Genomic DNA, 21,826 nt, shown 5'->3' on the forward strand with positions numbered 1-21,826 from the left:
ACAGAAAAATACGAAGCTATCATTCACCAGTTACAGGATAATGACTATAATTCCCCTCCCCTGTCTAAAGATGTAAAAACCCCAAAGGAGATAACACCATTTAGGCCTTGTATGGAAGGGTACAGAGAATATTGGAATCTTAAAGATATTTATTGTTACTAAAATCCCAGAGAAAACCACAAACTATTATCATTAGGAAATTACTGGTAAATGACTGTGATAACTTCTAGTTAGTAAGAAATAATGCTTTCTAACCAGCTTGTAAACTTGCCATTAAACTGAATATGATAACAAGTCCTTTGCTCCTATTTTATGCCTTTAATCTGTTAATGTTTTGTATAATTTATTTTATGGTTTCATTAATTGCTAATGGAGAAACATGTTGCTAAATGAATATTCCGTGTGTACCTTATTAGTGTAATTCTATTTTTATTTTTTAAAGCAATTGTTTGATCAATTACTTTCTAGATGGTGAGAGGTTGGTTCACTATTCAAGTTGGGGTACGTTTTGTATTCATGGAATTGTTAGGTTACTACTACATAAAAAGGATCTGTAGGAAACATCGTTATATTTAAATATTGGCAGTCTTTTCTTTTCCAAAGCAGTATACAATCTTCTTGCTATCTCCATGCGAGTCTGTTCTACTTCAAGTCTGGGATTTTCTGTTGTTCACCCACCAGTCCAAGAAATGGCTGCACTTAGATTTTTTGATGGTCTTTACTTTAATGAGTTTGCCGAATTCAAAATGTTTGATTTCCAAGGTAGGTGCATTTGGTAGATTTTACTTATCTTTGCTTTTCTTCTAGGGATGTGGTACCATAGAGTGCACTACAAAAAAATTGTATGGCATGGTAGTGGTTGGTTTTCATGGTACACTCTCTTTCATAAATATGGTAGGTTAATTTTTTTTTTTTTTTTTTTTAAATAAATCTTTAATGCCTTTTAGATGTCATACAGTGTATTTTATGATTCTTTACACGGTATTATTTTCTGTCTATGTACACTTTTCTCTTCAATACTTATTTCCTTTCATTTTTTGAAATATAGAAAAAATAGAATATAGTTGCTTTTCGTAGCATGCTGAAAATACGTTCATACCTTTCTAAAATTAAGTGCAGAAGAGTTTGGGTTTTGTAAACCATTTGTTTGCTTTTGTCTATCGTTTTGCATAATAAAATTTAATCTTCTTGCATAATATTTTATGTGACTAGCTGTATATGTACTTGGTGTTATCTAGCTGGCAACATTGCCAGGTGGAGGGCATAGAGAAAAATAATTAAAAAAATACTTATGTTGAAAATTGCATTTTAAATAGGATTTTTAAACCTTCGTTTTAGCTTTCCCTTATTTTATTTTGATTTTTATAAGTATTTTATTAATCATAAATAAAAATAATCGATATTTGTACTATTCGGACGCCTTTCTCATCTTGAGTGTTATTTTCATAACATTTTGGCTGATTAACCTCCCAACCTTTTTCAGGTGTATCTTGTTTAACCTAGAGAATTTGCCCAGAATTTCAAATGGAATCTTTTTCTTTAATCCACTGAGGTAGCATGCTCTCATTCCGTTAGCCATGACTAGGTAGAAGTCATGAGTAATTCACAATTGTGTTCTTAATATTGCCCGCACTAAGGATTGAGATTTCAACCCCCAGAACAATATCACTTGACACTAAATTTTACCTAGTATTTCTTTTGTTACACCACTGATCCTTGCAAGTGTCCATGGTATAACGGATAAATCCTCAGTGCAGGTGGTACTAAAAATGCAACTGTGAATTACTTAAGCCTTCTATCTGGTCATGGCTGACGGGATGAGAGTATGCTAGCCTCATGGATTAAATAAAGGGTTCTATTTGTAATTCCATATAGATTCCAGAGTTCGACAACATATACTTGAAGAAGGTCGGAGTTTACATGAGTTAAAACGATGTGAGAATTGCACTAGAGATGAGCACAATAGTCCAAATAATACAAATTATCAATCCTCATCTAAAAAATTTCAAAACATAAAAATAATTCGATGTGCTTTATCCAAAGACATGTTAATGTGTAAGGATTGTTTATTTGAACATTATATTTATTTAAAATTAAACAAAAAATAACATATTGTAATTGGTTTGTAATTAATCAATTATTTCCTCACAATTCAAATTTCATTTTAACAATTAATCTTCTTTACCTTATGCTAATTTATTCTATTTGTTATTTATATTTTTAAGACTTCCATCTTAATCATCTAAATTGTTAATGGAAAGTTTAGATGAGCTTTTTATTTATTCATTTAAAAGGATTTAAGCTATAAAAATAGTCATAAAACATTTAGCCACAATTTTCGATATTGATGTTTTACATGAGTATTTAATGTAAAGATTTAAAAATATTTTTTGAATTTTTTATGGACATTGCTTTTATATTTTATTTTACTCTTATTGTTTTTATGAAATATTTTTCTATTTACATTTATGGATAAGCTGTTCCTATGTTTTCATAATAACACGCTTACTAAAGTGTTGCCAATGTCACTCTTATTTTTACAAAACTAGTATAATGCATGGCTTCTAGTCTAACAATTTTAAGTAATTATAGAAACTTCAAGCTAGGTCTAGAAATAAATGATAGCAATTTCAGTGAAATTGCTTACACAACTTAGTGAAAATAGTTTTGAATTGATTGACTTATTTGTCAAAAGTTTTTAAATGATTGGTTCTAATCAAAGTTAAATACTTTTAAAATATCCTTTTAATTAAGGAAATCAGTTTTTGTTTTACTTTTGTAGCCTTCTTAAAACATTTTTTTAATATACTGTCATTATGTAATCATTATTCTATTGACACAAATATATCCAGTGTTCTTTTTATTGTCTGATGTGACATATTTTCAGTTACAATATTATTTTTGCTCTCAGAAAACCAATGAAAATTTTAAAAAATTCAGATTTTTGTATTGTAAACTTAATATGAAATAACATAAAATTTTAAATTAATAATTACTTTTTATTTGCACCTGGCTAAATGGCTACCTAGTTATCAGATCGTAATTAACCGTTGATATAACCCTTATTTATATACTGTTATGATTTATTTAAAAAACCTCACCTAAGCTTTAATTGGCATATTTAACCATTTACTTTTCATCTTTGATTAATAAAGCAGAATGTGGTAACTTGGATCTTTTAAAAATATCATTCATTACGTTGCAGAGAGAGGACTATATATATATATATATAAATGGAACACGTACATCAAGTCTGTTGCCAAGGTCGCTGGAAAGATGGTGGGATCCTTCTACCGCTCCAGAAGATATCTCACTACTGATGCAATTCTCTATCTATATAAAAGCCAAGTACGTCCAAGGATGGAATACTGTTGCCATATCTGGGCAGGAGCTGCTAAAAACAGCCTATCCTGCCTTGACAGAGTACAAAATAGACTTCGTGGCTTAGTGGGGGATGCCCTTTTCTCTACCCTGCAACCTCTCTCCCACAGAAGAGACATTGCGAGCCTATCCTTGTTTTATCATTATTTCCAAGGCAGGTGCTCGTCTGAACTCCAATCTCTGGTCCCCCCTCGCCAATCTTTCACGAAAAACACCCGTCTAGCTGAATCCACTGAAATATTTCCCCCACTCTATATCTGTGCCTAAATCAAAACGCGGATTCCATGAACAAAGCTTCTTTCTTAGAACTGCACGCCTGTGGAACTCTGTTCCGTCTGCCTGCTTCCCACCGGACTACAACTTGGATGTCTTCAAGTCCAATGTTAACAAATTCCTAATGAACCGCCCCCTTAAGTAAACACTTCATCAAATCTCCACACTAACGTAATGTACTTGCAATAACCCTTATCCCTGAGTGGCTTCCGGGCCTTGATAAGAGGTGATCACTGTGTAAAAAAAAAAAAAAAAAAAAAAAAAAAGTATATATATATATATATATATTAGTCCTCTGATTTATTGGAGAAGGACCTATGTTTTCAGTGGCAACGGACGATTGCCAGAGAACGTCCATTAGTTTTTCCTGAAATTTTGTCACAAATTGTATTTCATTAAATATATAACCCTAACGCCCTCTGTCCTGTCCGGGGGCCGGGCCGCATCTTTCGCTAACCTAGTTCACGGGAGCATACTTGTGATGTACTTCTGGCCATGTTCGTCGCTCACAGGACCATAGATGCAACCCAGCAGGGCTACATTCTTACTTGTCTAGTGGTGGACCCCTCAAGGGTGACCAGATTCTCACTGGTCACTGGAAAATATCTCTGCTGCTCAGGGCACACAAAATGTGCATGCCCCTAAGTCCATGTGGCAACATTGTCAATTTCGGCCGTTAGACTGGATCCAGCACGAAGCCAGAGCATCTCTTTCATCATCTGGCATCAGGGCATACCTGAAATAAACTGCATCTTCATTCAGGCCGGCAATCGAGAAACAAAGAAAAACTCTGGTTCATTTTCGTAAAAACCAACAAAATAATTATTTATAAATCATTTTACACTTGTTTAAAGTCGAGTCCTTTGATTCGAGCTTCGTGATGCAGGTTGTATAATTTAAGTTCATCTAGTTGATTCCCCAGCTAAGGATCAGAGCTTTTCAACTTAGCTCTTATGAGGCCCCCCCCCCCCCCGGCGGGGCGAGAGCAATGTAGACGTCTCAGTACCAGCCAGTAAAAAGACCTTAATTCTAAAAAGCCAATCGTTTTTATAAAACTGGCCTCTTCCCCCTGTCATATTGAAGATTACTTTTCTTTTTTTTTCCTCTGAACCTCTTTTTTTCTCTATCCCATTATCTTATATTCTTTTTCTTCTCCCGTGAACTTCTTTCTCTATCCCCTAATTCTATATTCTTTTCATTTTCTCTTTTTTTTGTGAACCTCTTTCTCTTTCGTGACCATATCTCTCCCTAGGTTCAATTTTATTTATTTATCTGTCCAACTAACTTATCACTGGCTTGGTGGCCTGATAGTTAAATACAACAGGTGGACCCAAAATGACAACATCTCCGACACCAAAGCAAACATTTTGAACCCAAGTCATTGTTTCCATAATATTTGAATTGTTCTTTCTAAACTCCACCAGAAAACGATCATGTATTGTTTTTCTGCCAAACTCAATGATCTCATTACCATATTTATTTCTTTTTTCCATTGAAATATTTTATTTCTTATGGACATTTTTTTTTGCCTCTTCTTATCTCTACATAAGTACAAAATGGAAATTAAAACCCTTAAAGAACAATTATTATCTATTATTTTCTTCTTTTCTTGATAAAGTCCTAGGGACATTTTTCTTTTTTTCTTGATCAAATATCACACCCCCTCTCCTACCTTCTCTTCCTCTAGTTGTAAAGCAAGACGATCTGCTATCGCCTGGGATCTTGCTATAAATAGATGTGCACAATAATTTTTTTTTTTTTTTTTTTGCAAAAGTTCCCATTGTGTCTTCTGGGGCTCAAGAGGTTAAAAATGCCCCAAAGTTTTATAATAAAATCTGGATAGCATCAAATTTTATTCTTTTCTGGCCCAGTGTTGTCCTCTAATCTGAAAAAAACTCCTTAAAAGGTATTTGAAAGAAAAAAATTCTTTATCAGAGGAAAATAATGTAGATATATAAACTTGTTTAAATTTCATATTTCTTTTATCAGTTTAAGAAGTATGGAGTGATTAATTTCTGTTCCTCCTGAAAGGTTTCTTCCTGTCCCTATTTACTTACCTCCCCACGAGGGCAGAGTTAGACATGAGGTTGTTTTTTAATACTGTTAGATCCGGTTTTTCCTAGCCAAAAGGCAACATTCCTTGTATTGCATTGTTGGATAAGAAATATCAATTGTTACAATGAATAAATTTTAAAGGGTTTTTTATTTGAAAATTGAATTTTGAAAATTAGTACTAAATTTAAAGAGTCGAAAAGCAATTTTTTTTTTTTTTTTTTTTTTGTTAAAAATTTTTTAACAATTTCCTTAGAGATTTTTTGTAACTCCTGATTATTTTTGTGTGACCTATTTTGGAAACTGCTTTTAGATTGGTAATATGACACAAGACACATTTGGGTATATTGTTGTTGACAGCACCATATTTATATCTCTGTCCACTGCAACAAGTAAAATTTAAGACTAGCTTTATAGGGGATGGGCCAACAAGAAATAGTTTTAATCATTACAATTAGTTACTCAACTTCTCTCTCTCTTTTTTTTTTTTTTTTTTTTTTTTTTTTTTTAAATACTGAATTCTAGATTAGCTGTAATCGGTTTCATATGAAATTTATTTGTTTAGAATTAAATCTTATTTTATTTTGTGTCTTAATTGATTGCCTTACTGATGTGTTAATATAATAGGACAATGTTAATCAGGGGTTTTCCTTTAATCCTTCTTTTTTATCGACTTTTTGCTTTAGTTCTATAAAATTAAGCTCCTTTAAAAAATTTAACTTTGAAAAGTTATTTTTGTAATATTTGAACTATTATTCTTATCTTAGTTCTTATTTTCACATTTTGGCCAATATGACCTCCAATCATCTTCAGGCACATCTTTTCAAACTTAGGAATCTTTGAACTCTGGTACTTATAAAGAATTTTGAACTGAACAGTTTAACATAAATATTTCTAAGTTCGAAAAGATGTATCTTAAGATGGCTGAAGGTTACATAAACTGAAAGGTGAACTTAGATGAAAATAATAGTTAGTATAATTAAAATTATCAAACCTCATCTAAAAGAAATTCTGAAACTGTAAAGTTTTTGTAATGTATACATTGAAATATTTACCGCAAGTTGGGAGTAGTCATAGAATAAAGGGAAGAAACAATACAAAAGTCTTTTTTGTGTCTATTTGTCTGTTAAATGAAGATAAATTAACAAATAAGAATACAGTAATTTAGGAATTTAGTCCTAATAATTCACCAGACTTCTAAGGTATTTTAATTAATCGAAATATTATTTCTTTAATATGGTCATATTCAAGTATCTCATTATCCTATTATCCAGATAAATATCTCTATATTTATTTAGACAATCTTATAACCGCTTTGACACTAAATTTAAAACATTTTTTTAGCCAAATCAATTATGCAGTATTTTCTGTTCATCAAATATCAGCACATGCCATACTTTTCTTGTTTCAATGTTTCGTCTATCTTCTGTCTCTTGTTTAGTACCTCTACTTAGGTTATATTTTCCATAGTTTATTTGATTGTATATAACCTTCAAATCGTTTGATCAATTGCCACCAAACTTGGTTAAAATATTTTGGATGTTCTAACTTAGAACTGATTTAATTTTGAGCTATCTATATAAAATTCAATGATTTTACTATTTATGTGTCATTAAATTAGTCCCTGTTAATATATGACTAATTACTGCCTCTGTTGATTCGCTATTAAAGCAACTTCAACTGTCAATCTCCTTAGTCTGTCAGCAGAAAATATCACAGGTCCATACCTAAAAAGATATTTACAAAACAAAAAAAAAATGAACTCTATTTTTCTTTTTGCTTTTTTTTTTTTTAATATTCTCTTCAGTTTAAAAAAAAAATTATAATAATGTTCGACAAGTGATCTTTTTCTTTAAAAATATTCATAGCATAAAAATAAATCTTTGTATAAAGTAAACAAACTAAAGTAAATATAAACGTGTCAGTATAAATAAATATATATATATATATATATATATATATATATATATACTGACAATATAAAAATATAAACTAATATACAATAGTGTCCAAAACCAAAAGACAAAATTTTAAAACCTAATATTTCTTAGGAATAACTGTGAAAAGCTGAAATTTTGACAACTGGTAGTCGTTATCATCCATAACAACATGCTAAAATTTGAATAATTTGCAAAGGAAGAATTATAACAATTTATTTATTTTCAAAATAGGAACGTGCAAAAAGTAAGGGACAAAATTGAGAAAACCAATGTAAACAGTCAAAAAACAATAAAAATACATGTACAATCAATAGTTTGTAAATGAGCCCTTGCTCTCAATGACAGCTGCACATCTACTACAAGAACGAATCGGTTCTTGACAATCCTCGATACTAACTTTAAACCATTCTTCTTGAAACTTCACCCACAAATCCTCTGTGTTAGTGGGATTTCTTTCCATAACTTTCATTCCTAAGGTCTTCCAAAGATTTTCTATTGGATTCAAGTCAGGACTTTGTGATGGCCAATCTATAATTTCAAAATCTTGCTCGCTAAGGTAACTCATTACCACCTTTGCCTTGTGACATGGGGCATTATCTTGCATAAAGGTAGCTCTATTGAAACCTGAATTCTGTATGATTGGCACAACATGATCTTGAACAATGTTTTTATAGATCTGCGCGTTTACACGAGTTTGTAACCGGACAAGAGGTGTTTTACCTTGGCTAGAAAACATTTCCAAATACCATGACGCTTCCGCTCCCAAACTTGACAGTTTTCTTAGTACACTTTGCACTTAATCTTTCACCAATATGTCTCTTTACATTGTTTTTTTCCATCATTTCCAAATAAATTAAACTTGCTTTCATCACTGTAAAATACTTTTGCCCAATTTTCATGTCAAATTACATACCTGTTTGCAAACTCTAATCTATTATTCTTCGAACTAATAAGTGGTTTCTTCCCTGGGGTTTGATTAAACATCCCTAGTTCTTGCAGCTGTCTAGAAAGAGTCTGTCTTGACACATTAACACGTGGTACTATTCATAACCCTTTTTCTGTGCAAGATTTAAAACGGTCCTTTAATGACATATGCTGCCTTATTCGATCTTCTCTTGCCAAAGTTTTGTGGGGTCTGCCGGTTTTCAAAGCACTAACTATTTTGCCAGTATCATTGTAGGATTTAACAATCCTGCCTACAATACTCTTGGAACGTTTCACTTTCTCTGAAATCTCTCTGATGTGCTTTTCCTTGTGTAGCTTCACAATAGCTTGTCTCACAGAATAATCAAGTTTTTGGCATTTCGTCACGGTTCCAGCTGATGCAATGTTTACAAATGACTAAGTAAGACTTATTCTTTGGAGGAAATCAAAAAGTTTGAATATAACCTACTGTTTACATTGTTTTTCTCAATTTTTTCCCTTACTTTTGGACGTTCCTATTCTGAAAATAGATAAATAATTGTTATAATTCTTTTTCTATCCTTTGCAAATGATTCAAATTTTACTATGTTATTATGGATGATAATGACTACCAGTTATCAAAATTTCGGCTTTTCACAGTTATTTCTAAAAAAATATTAGGTTTTAAAATTTTATCCCTTAGTTTTGGAGGCTACTGTATGTATGTATGTATATCTATATATATATATATAGAGAGAGAGAGATTTATTCATTTATTCAATATATATGAAAACCAAAGAGGAGAGATATAACATATGAGAAATATTTGGAATCAAGTCTCCTCTTGCTGATATTTCATTTGAAACCAAAGCAGCAAGTTTTAGTCTCCCTTCCATCAAGGCTAGAAGTTTTAAGGAAATATCAGATATTTTGTAATTCATCTGCAAAACTAGAAAACAAATGACTATGATTGAAACATTTTATGACTGTAAAAAATACTAAAAATATGATGAATGATCCCCTTAATATGCGACCTTAAGGGCAAATGTCACATAGCCCACTACACAATTCAGGTCATTACCTTTCCAACGAGCCTTCATCTATTAAATTCTGATCAATAATCACTGATATTTGGAACTTATAAAATTGCCAAAAAAGACTGTATATCTATGATGGACTTTCCCGTCGATTTCGACATATGAGCTTCCGCCACAGCATCTAAGTTGCTCAGAAATCCACACAGATGATTTGTTCATAGTGGTGAAAGCTTTGTGCAGAACCAACCACACTTATTGGTATTACTGCTAACCTTTGTCGGTGCAGATAATTGCCAAAGGACAGAGTATACAGTAGACTGCAGGTTTTTACATCAGTTTTCTTCTCCTATATGCATGTCTTAACGAAGACTGGGGGTGCATCTATCCCAGTGAATTAATGCACACCAGATACCAACCTGAAAATTTCTAAGACTCTTGGCAGTAATATATATATATATATACTGTCCGTCGTTGACTGGGTTCAAAAACAGCCTACAGAAAATGGACTCTGATTTATGAAAGTATGATAGGTTATGAAAGAGAAGGGTTGTAATGAGACAGCTTCGAATTTGGGGGTATCAAAACCAAAGCAAAATATGATGAAAGTAAAAATAAAATAGATAAACCCCATAATTTATTATACCATACCTGTTCACACTGAAACACTTATCACAATATTCTGTGAATCTATATTAAAAAACCTTGTTAAACTTTGTGACATATTTCCATTCTATGGAGGTCAGGTGTGAATGAACACCCCATAATTTTATTATACCATATTTCTTCAAACTGAAACATAATTATCAAAGTATACTTATGCAGATAGATATGAAAAGTCTTTATTAAAGTTTGTGCCTATTTCCATTCTATGGAGGCCAGGCGCGAACGCAGATCCCACAATTTTATTATACCATCCCTATTTAAGTTGAAACATACTTATCAAAGTATTATTATGTACATCTATATCAAAAACACTTGTAAACGTTTTTTTTTTTTTTTAATTTTAAAATTTTTTATTTCCATACTTTGTGGACCAGGCGCGAATGCAGACTCCACAATTTTAATGAACCACCGTTCTGCCAGATCAAACATACCCATTCCTGTGTCTCAATACATCTTCTATCATTATATGTAATCAATTTTTTTAAATAGTCAACCATATAGGAGCCTATTAGTGATCACTCTCTCTCACTCACACACAGACATTCAGCTTTATATTATAGATATATAAAATCTAAAGAAGCTTTGAGTAAAAATAAAATTAAAAAATGCAGTTTAAATTCCTGGGGGAGGGGGTATTTAGCTTATCGCAAATTTACCAGCTGCATAATCTGACTTCTAAAAAGTTTATAATTACAAAAACTTGTAGCCAAATTGAATATTGAAATGCACATATCTTTGGTTCTATGGGATGAAACTACATGAAAATTTGCTAGTTCTTTGAAGATTATAATGCTATTCTATGGTTAAAATTTTTGACCGTTGGTAAAAAAGAACCTAAATTTTCAAAGCAATAAAATATGCCCATGTCTATATAGTGTTCTGCAGGCCAGCTTCAGTTTTGCTGCTTCTGTTGTCTCCTCTGTGGCCTTGCCAGGCGACTAATATATATGCACTTTTTATTTGTCTTTATATAAGCAATAATATGTTGCTACACAGTCATGAGCATATTTTGATCAGCTAGTTATTAGTAACTAGGGACCTCTTCAGGCGATACAGCTTATACAAAAGCAATCAAAATATCGCGTCTTCCTCGTCACAGGGAGTTAATATCAGGAGGTTCCGTTAAATGTTGTGAAAAATAAAATTTAGTTGTATATAAATAAGACCAAATAGGGGTGCGTATTTGTGTATTAGATATAGGAACTAATGGGAAAGGGTGAGGGGTTAAGGGTTGAGATAGAGGTAATGGAAGACTAGAAAGAAATGTATTTGTATGTGTGTGTGATGGTCGCTCTAAATATTTAACATACTAGTATGTATAGGGCCAAACAGTAGGGGAATGTGGATTTGACATATCTATACTAAAAGGAGTTTCCGATTTAATTTGCCTAAATTAGCAAGAGCTGATCATACATTTTAAATTTAGTCGTACATAAGACACGATTTACTGTGCAACTAACACTAAGGATTCTATTTACAACTAGCAAACCTGTGTCCTGGCATTGCTCTAGAAAAAATAACTCCATAAATTCCTAGCTCCATCTTTGAACTATTGAATTATTTGCTGCTACTGGTTGTCCAAATACATACCTCACGATGTTAATATAAAACAGTAACTGGAAAACTAACATAGTAAACTTCCAGTATTAAATTTGCATAATCTTGCGTAATTAGCTGAAAAGAAAAATATCTTTCAGCAGGAAAGAAATAATAGAAATTTTATTTTCAATTTCTTTGTGGTTGAAATAACTAGTGTGGATTGTGTAGGAAAAATAACACGGAAAAAATTTGATTTATGTTTATGTACGGAAGTAATAAAGGAAAAATAATTTGGAAAACGTTTTATACATATTTGGAGGGGGAATGCTGTTTAGAAATAATGTCCAACTAATGTGGGTGCTTTATCTGAATGATAAATGATAAAAAAATGAAAAGTGAAGATTCCGAAATATGTATGAAAAAAAAAAAATGCATGATTACTCAGATGAGCTATTATAGAATTGTTTTGTAGGCTTTGTTTTGTTAGTCATTCTGATGATGTCATCAAAAATTGAATACATTTACATTCTGGAAACAAAAGTAATTGTTTAATGCAGAATATTGAGTAACTATGACTGGTGTTGTCTGGTTAGGTAAACGTTATTATGTGAAATATTTGAAATTGGTCTACATAAATGTCTTTAGACAAAGCAAAATACTTGTATTCCAGCCATATTTTTATGAACATCAACAAAGTTAGTGCTCAAAAATGACTTTCAGGATTTCTGTCACTCTAAAATGTTACATAAGCAATTGGACAAAGAAAAAAAAAAATGGAAAGAGGAATCTTAAGTAGCTGACATGACCTGGGAATGAATTTAAAGCCTATGATAAAAATAATTTGAAAGAAATTTTATTAAAAAGGGAATAATTATAAGTATTAATAATAGTTACTTCGTGTTGATTTCAGAAAACAGTTAAAATTTTTTTTTTTTTTTTTTTTTTTTTTTTTTTTTTTTTACTCAACTGATCTGCAATTCCTTTATTTTATCATTTGGAAATATGAAGGAAAGTATTTAGAGTCGCAGGAAAGAAGAAATACCTGAACGAAGTGCCCATTATTTAGATTGAAGATGTATTTCGTAGGCATTAAGAATAGCATCAAAATGAATGATATTAATCGTGAAAATAGATGTTATTATCAACGAAATTGCCATCAAACTTGTATGTGAATGACTGAGGAGAATCTGGCGAGCTATTAAAAATGTAAGAAAAGGTGTAAGAGAATTTTAGGAAAAGGTGTAAGAGAATGAAAGCAATATGATCTTGACTGCTAAACATTAAACCAGATTAACTCTTATAAAAAACCTTGGAATAGAGGGCTTTTATTTTGTAAACACGCGTCAGGAATTGACCTAGTGTTTGACAAATTGGTTTAGGATATGAAGGTTTAGATTCGAAAGCTATAATGGTCAATCAACTAGGGAGAAAATTGACTTTACTTTATTATGAAGAAGAAAAAGAAAGGAAGAAAAATGAAGAGGAAAAGATAAGAATAAAAAAAGAAAAGAAAATGATCTTATTATAAAGAAAAAAGAAAAAAAAAATGAATTAATGATAGTAATGCTTCATTTCAAATTGCATCTTCCCCCATAGAATTGTTTGAACATTGTAAATGCAATTTAATAATTATTGAGTTAAAAAAAAAATGATCTTCAGCATTTGATCTAAGTACTTTTCAGTTTATAGACAAAAATATATTTTTTATAGAAGTCGATTGACCATAATCTCTTGTAACCCATACAAATGTTTTAAACTTTAGTTATTCGCTTTGTCTATATATTTTGTTCTCACTTGACTTCACTTTGAAGTTGAGAAATAATTAAATAACCTTATCTGTAAAGAATAGTCCTTATGCTAAGCTAGATATTTATTGGATGTATCGGCACATTCGATTAAACACTATTGATGTATTCAGTGTTGATTGGGGGTGGCTCCAATTTTATCATGTCTATTTCTCTTCAATAATTAAAACCTATTCTGAAAAATAGTTCTTCGATACATATAAATAAGAAAAATAAAATGGAGTTAATCAGTATTTATTATTCCTAAAATCAAATCTTACTGAAATTATTTTTGATATTTGGAGAATGTTTTGTTTTTCTTCTACCCCCTCCGCCGTTAAATGATGTCCAAAATTAAAACTGCTTGTTTCGTTTAAGACAGTTTATCTTTTTCTAGATAAAGTTAAGTCTCTCATTTGTCTTGCACTTCTAACAAATTGGTTATTGTCTCTTCATCTATCTGTAATTTCACTACACTTATGTATCCAATGCTTACAACTATCACAAAAAAAATGTGTCTCCAACTCTTTTTACATAAACTAAGCTTGGTGGGGGAGGGGGGCTTTTTTTTTTTTTTTTTAAATAGATATCCAGCACTACAACCACTGATCACCACTTTATAACTTGAGAATATTCACTCTCGGACTTCTAGTTTTATTTGAAAAGTTTAAAATTCTGTGTTTATAGTAAAAGTGCAGAATAGCTAGGTCTAGAAATTGTAAACAAAAGAAATCAATAAATAACATACCAAATGCAGGAGAATTTAATTTTTTTCTGATCGCTTAAATTTGAATAACTTCATGTTTAAAAGATGGTAAAAAAGAAAAGTACCCTATCAATAATCCTAAGTGGAAAGTTGGACTCTGAGACATAGGATAAGTTATTTTTTTTTTTAATATCATTTAAGCATGGAGTTATCTGAAGTTAAGCAACCACCTCCAAAAAAATTGATGGGTGTTATAAAGTTTTTCATCTTTTTAAAACATTTCACAACTAAAAACTAATCTGTACTTTTGCCTTGCTTACCAGTGAATTTCTGTCAGCAATGCGCAATTTTATTGGTCAATAAAAGCCCTCTATTCCAAGGATTTTTATAAGAGTTAATCTGGTTTAATGTTTAGCAGTCAAGATCATATTGCTTTCATTCTGGTTAAGTTGTCCAACAGATATATTCAAATGGATTCTGCATTGGAGAAGGAAGAAAGGTTTTCATTTTCTTATCAGCAATTCTTTACCTGAAAGGTTACTTATTTACTTTGTGTGCTTCTTTAATGTTAGGTGAGGTTGGGCGTGTTTTCTCTTAAAGATAGATTTATTTTCTCTTTTGTAATGTTTTATTGAAATAGCTTTGCCTATGGCTAAGTCAGGCTAGCCATCTGGAATCAATGTAAGGTTTTCTTGTATCTCCTGTAGTTAGTAGTACCATGCCAAACTTGACTGTGAATTTGATTAGTATATTTACAGGAGATATCTGATGTGTTTTCAGTATAAATACTGGTTTTTGAACTTGAAGAAAACGAGTATGGAACAAAAACAGATCAATTAATAAGAAAAACTTTTCTTTTTAATTGAATTAAATATTTATATATTATTATGCTTGTCGCTTCGACTATTATCATCATGACATCCCTTAAAAGGAAAGTGGAATATCCAAATCGCTAATAACCAACACACAAATTTTTAAAAACTAAAACATTTATAATATAAATTTTTAATTAAAGTAAAATTGAACACCTGTTTCTTGGGAAGACTATGTGGAAGGGGAGGGTATTATTTACCAAAAAAATATTTCATTTAATCTAAAAATAAAAAAAGAAAATGATGGGTGGGTGGGAGACCAAACTTTTCCCATAGTAAAAAAGAATCGCAAATTAATAACAAGCGTAATAATATATAGATAATAATGGGGGAGGGGGCGAAGGACCTAACCTCAAAACGACGCTATTGTAAATTAGTTCGCTTCGATTTATCATCGTAACATCCCTTAAAAAGAAAGTGGAATATTCCAAATGGCTAATAAACAACAGCAACAACAAAATTGCCGTTAACCATAATCACATTAAAACCATCACCATCGCATACATTAATTAATGAGAAACCAATTACCTCTCTTTATAATCACTAATTTTCAAAACCAACAAAACAAAAACGTCTTTTTACGATTTCAAATAGGCTTTTTATTTTATAATATAAAAAAGAATGTCATGTTGAGAAGACTAACACCCTTTTCTCCCCATGTTAGGAATGTGTGTGTGTGTGTGTTTAAATAATAACGTTATTTCAGCACAGTTCGTTTTAAATTCGTTGGTTTTTGTTTCATTATATTTTTTATTCATTTTATTGTTTGCGTAATTAAAAAAAGCAAACATTTTCTTTATTTGTATTGTATGAGCATTGGAGTATATAAATAACGCATAAATATTTGAAAACCAAAACATTTATTGTATAAATTCGTCAAGTAAAATTAAATATCTGTTTCTTGGGAAGAGTGTGTGTGTGTGGGTAATATTTACAAAAAAAAAAAAAAAGTATTTGATAGATATTCCCTCAAAGTCTTAAAAAAAAAAAAAAAAAAAAAAAAAAAAAAAATGACCGGGAGAGGGGGGACTCGTAAATAAATAAAAACAATAATGACGGAGGGGGAGCAGACAGAACTTTTTCCAAAGTAAAAAAAAAAAAAAAATAAAAAAAATAAATAAATAAATAAAAATAATAATAAATGATAATAATAATGGTGGAGGGCTGAAGAACGCTATTATAAATTAGTTAAAAAAATGGGAGATCGATTTACTAAAACGTATGTGAAATTGAACCCCCTTACAAATCTTTAAATATTGATTTCTTTTTCAATTTTTTTTTTTTTTTTTTTTTTTTTATAATCTGGTAGATTTTTTATAATCTGGTAGATTAGCGTCCACTCAATAATAATCTGCAGAAATAGTTAAAAAAGGACAAGAAGGAAAAAATTTCTAAAGAAAGCACGGAAAATTCACGTGCACCAAAAATAGTTTTATTTATAGATAAATTGACTTGGATATAAATTGAATTTTCAATGAATTAATGTTCATTTGTATTTTTTAATTATAAAAAGTGTTAGCATTTTCAGCAATTTTAGAAATGGCAATTTAAAAATTTAAATTAACTTTCTTACACAGATGATCTTTTGATGCTCTACTTAAAAAAATGTAATTTTGAGCCTTCACCTTTTTTTTTTTTTTTTTTTTTTTTTTTTTTTTTTTAAATATTTAAGTACTTAACTAATGAAAATCAACGACCAATAAGTAACTCCAAACCCCATGCTTAATTTACAAGAAAAACTGACAGTAGACAGACTTCACTTTTTCAAATATTTTTATAATTTTTTAGTCTCAGACAATAACGTCAATTTGAAATTAAAAAAAAAAAAAAAAAAAGCTTCCAAAGGAAACATAAATCCTGATAGATATCCGGAAGCTTCAAAAAGATCACATTACAAAAATCTATGGTATCTCCAAAATTCTAAAAAAATAATTTCAAAACCAAAATTACACATTAGAACAAGGACACTTTTTAATTTATCATAGTGTTTTTTTTTTTTTTTAATTTGCAAAACAGAAAACCTTGAAAAAATATAGAAAATATTAATCTTGATATCCTTTTATTTTCTTTTTTTTTAATTATAAAAATACTTTCAAATTCTTTTTAAAAAAAACTTGAACAATAATGAACCCTCTTAAAAACTTTAGTTTTTAATATAAAATAAAACAATTTTTTCATTAAGATTTAAAGAAATATTTCTTCTCAATTTAAACATTTTTATTGAATTTTGTTTCATTAATCAGACAAATATTTATTTTTCATAGGTATCTAATAATTAATAAAAGGTTTAGATATGGTATGGTTTTAATTTATGAAAAAAATTGTTTTTCTATATCAGGAAATAATTAAGTATAAGATTATCCCCTACAATTTATGTCTGATTAAATTCTTTTTATTCAAAGTGAAATAGGGATTTTTCTTTTTCATAATCAATTGGAATTAAGTCATACACCATCCATTATGACAAAGCAATTTCTATAGCTACATATCTAGAAAGTTGAGCTATTGAACTTAGTGATATGGGACAAACAAAAAGAATCAACCTTAGTAGAAAGTGTCCCAAATGATGCTAGTTTAAACAAAGCTGAAAGGAAAATGATAACAAAATACCAACATCTTATGTGCGACACGAAAAGAAACTGAAATCTTAGCAAGATCTCCATTATTCAGTACTTATAGAAGCAACCTGACTCATGAAAAATAATTTCAAAAACTACCTAGCAAATATACTCTGAACAAAGTGTAAGAGATTTTTTGGGAATTCTATTTGCATATGTTTGTTACCGAATTTCAAAAAAGAGGGCTACCACACCGCTACATGATCATAATGCTTCATGGTCAGATAATCTCAGAACAGTTCAACAAATTGATGCAATTGTGTCAGCAGAGATGCCTGGACCTGAAAATCCAGGGCTTTGTGATTAAGTTGTTTTTAATGGTAGATGGTCCAACCTCATTGTAATTGTTTGATTATGCGAAAGAAGTATATTACTGATGTGCGTTGTAAAAATTTTCTACTACTGTTGAATTTCCATGTTAATTAGAAAACTAAAAAGGTTCTCTCTCTCTCTCTCTCTCTCTCTCTCTCTATATATATATATATATATATATATATATATATATATATACGCACAGTGAACGTTTTTAGTTTTCTAATTAATATATACTAGCAGTGCATTTAACGTTTTTAGTTTTTTTTTGGGGGGGGGGTATTTATTTTCGCCTGAGTTTGTTTCCATACTATTTCATTAAAACAAACCAAAAAAATGTTTATACTTTTCATTTTTGCTGGTATTTAAACAATCTTGTTTCTAAAATGAAAACTCATTAAATTTCTCTAAATTCTTAAAATTATTTTTTATTTTTATTAATTACTAAACCATTAGTGACCTGTTAGATCAATATTTATTGTATATATATTTAATGATTTTTTACGGACATAAGTTATCCATGGATATGCATTTTTTATTAACTAGCAGTAATCAAGATAACTGCTAATTAGCAAGAAACACTTGTCCATGGATAACCTTTATGTATGTAACATTAAAAAAAATATATGAAAATGTGTCCAAAGATTTAATGCAGGCATTTGTGTGCAAGTGAACAAAACTCTATCGCTTATCTGACTTTGAATATAACAGTAATGTTACTCTGCTGTTACTATCGCTAACACAAAACAAAAAGAAACAAAACAATAACAAAATTAACTTGGATATATCTTACTATCAAGAACACTCAACATTGCTCAGGATTTAATGTGACTCACTACTATGTACTTTTTTACTATGCTCATAACACCAGATTAATTTGTTTTTAATATACCCCCTCCTGTTTTGATCGCTAATATAGTAAAGATTCTGAATTGTTGGACACCTCTCTGAATTAGTTTTTATACATATTGCTTGAATTCCATTAAAATCAAATATACATATTTGCAAATTTAAGGAGGTTATACATTCCAAACCTCCCTTATGGAGCATATATGTTGGGCACATTGAAGAAAACAAAGATTGACTCAGAACCATTGTCTTCCCCAGAAATATTTATATAATACACCTTTTTGTTTTCATATAGATTCTCTGACCTTTCTGTATGGAACACAAAGATCGCACACAAACATCGTTATACATAAAAGAAGATTAAATATCTGGAAATTCAAAGCTATGGCTGCCACTTCTTTCAAACAAATTTACAACACAACTATTTATGAAAGTCTGTTGTGATGTCATACTAGATGATTTCATAAAGGCTAAATGGCAACTTTTAGCACTTAAAAAAAATAAAGTACATTTTCCATTAAATAGATATCTTTTACTTCTACATTTACCCCACTAAAGTAGGGATTACACTGGATTTTTCCATCCGGATTTGCTTCATTGTGACAGTTACTCTGATTGATGCGTTTGGTGTCCAAGTAAATATATATTGCTTAATTGTTTTTATTGTTTTGTTTATCCATTTTCTTCCCCTGTCTCACTTGATTTTTTTATTTACTCAATTCTAAACATTAGAAATTGTTTTTATTCTTTTAATGACTAAACTTAATTAAAAATCTGCTTAAGAACCAAATGTATTGTGAATTTGAGTATTTCTTACTCCTAAGTTTCACCAGTCAGTTTATTGTGCAAAAACGGTTAAGGATAGTGAAATTTTAATTTCAACTTGCGTTAACTTCTTTTTGATGAACTATTTTGATAAAAGTTGAATGTAAGCAAATATTTTCTTTGTATAAATGCATAGCTCTTTCTCTTGTGGCATGAATAGTTTTTCCTCAGATTACTTAAAGTTAGATTACTATTTTCAGTGATGGATGATTCACTTTTTAATGTTGATGCTTATCAACTGAATATGTACGATATTGTGTCTATGCATATACAGATAGTCGCACCTTAAAGAAAAATCGCCACTCGGCAATATGGTGGGTTTAATTTAAAGTTTTAAAATGTTTTTTCACACAAACAATAATCAAAGTTTAAAACTTTAGTTAATGAAATTTTTGCTCTATTATCAAATTGTTTTCATCTGTTTGTACATGGTTAGATGTATCAGAAATTTGGAGGAATTATAAAAAACTCGTAATTTCTCTTTTTAAAGTGGGTTGTTTATTTTCTGTATGGAATATATTTCCAAAATAAACTATTAAAGTTGTTTAAAAATTAATAGAAATATTATTTTTTAAAAAACAGTGTTTACAAAATGCCGGCGCGCCTTCATGCAGCCATTTTTTTTATGTAATGAAATCAATTGAATTTTACGAGTTAAATATTTTTCAATTTTTAAACTTTAAAAATCTATCAAAATTTTTCTATTGGTTCAATTTTTACGATATTTTCAGGGTCAATGTGAAATTTTATGCTCTTTCCAATAAACCAAATATAATATTTTAAACAAACGTTTTTTTTTAAATTCACCTTCCCCCATTTTGAAATGTCTATTAAAATTTTATTAATTAATTTATGTACCAAAGTTTTATATATCACAAATTGAAGATAAAAAGTCAATAAAGAAAATATTCTAATTTAAAACAAAAAAAAGACTAGTTTTTTTGGAAATTTACCTGTAAAATCCAAAGTGTAAAACTTTTTTTTAAACCACGTTGATTTTTTTTTTTTTTTTTTTTTAATGAAAGCTCATGTTATGCTTATATAGTCAAGTAAATACCGGACGCTGACGGCAATTTTTTCTATTTCATTCAATGTTTTCTTTTTTTTTTTTTTTTTTCAGTTATTAAAAAAAAAAAAATTCAGTCGATAAAGAAGTATTAAAATATATCAATCAAAAACTCGTGCATTTCATTAAGAGAATTAAAAAAAAAAAAAAATTGGTGAACTGGATTTTTTGTTTTAGGGGAAAAATTTATAAGTGAATGTGTGTGTTTTTTTTTGTTTTTTTTTTAAAACTACAGAGGACCCAAAATATTAATTTTAGTTAACACATGCAATAAGAGACATTAATTATGTCCCTTTGAAAAATCCATATTTAATAAATTTCATAGTAGCAGGAGCAGCCTTTAAGCTTGTGGCACAAAACACGTTACGAAAATGCGATTTTCTATGACCCTCTCTTTAAAAAAAATCCTTTTTTTAAAAAAATACATGGAATTTAAAATATAAATATGGATAAATTTTTAACAATGAAGAATGGAACTACCCATTTAATAGTACTTTTTATAGATAAGTGATTTTTTGGCATTTATATATACATATATTTATCGAAGCAAGTCAAAATATGTTGATTTTCTTTATATCTTTTTTAAAGAAAACCACTTTAAAAAAAACAAATTGCATAATTTCCTATTAAACCTGTTATTTTTAAAAAAATTTGGTCTTTGCTTTTTTAATTGAAAAAAAAATTAGGGTTTGAATGACATTTTTCAAGTAGTTATAAGCTTCGAAAAATAGTAAGTTGAATTATTAAAGTTCTTATTTTTAATGGCCGCTTTCTGATACACCTAGTACATGATTCAAATCTGATTTTTCAAAATTGATTTACTATTAAAAGAAAACTTCATTTTGATATCTTTACTGCACTATGAATCGCATTAAATTAAAAAAAAAAAAACCCAGTGTGTCAGCTTTTGAAATAAAGTTACATTTATATTTTAGGTAATGGCATTTTGCCCAATGTTTAGGTTGATTCTTTTTTTCTAATTATTGCATCCATTATAATTAATTTT

At 29.7% G+C, this 21,826-nt stretch overlaps 1 protein-coding gene across 6 annotated transcripts in view; it reads left to right on the forward strand.

Moving 5' to 3' along the window:
• The window catches only part of LOC145259827 (putative protein phosphatase 2C T23F11.1), a 338,384-nt gene that overhangs the window by 129,756 nt on the left and 186,802 nt on the right, over positions 1–21,826 (forward strand). Inside the window, exon 2 of one of the 6 annotated variants that reach the window (XM_080117664.1) lies at positions 808–894. The exons of 3 other annotated variants lie outside the window; for them this stretch is intronic. In XM_080117664.1, the coding sequence (XP_079973790.1) occupies positions 810–894 (85 nt within the window). In that variant the 5' untranslated portion in view covers positions 808–809. Of the gene's footprint in view, positions 1–535; positions 763–807; positions 895–19,406; positions 19,565–21,826 lie in introns of those variants that run through there. 2 more of the 6 variants (XM_080117646.1, XM_080117690.1) reach the window with 2 other exon arrangements.

The sequence above is a fragment of the Euprymna scolopes genome, chromosome 3, assembly GCF_053919585.1.
Source record: "Euprymna scolopes isolate OS-2025 chromosome 3, ASM5391958v1, whole genome shotgun sequence".
Taxonomy (NCBI): Eukaryota; Metazoa; Mollusca; class Cephalopoda; order Sepiida; family Sepiolidae; genus Euprymna; species Euprymna scolopes.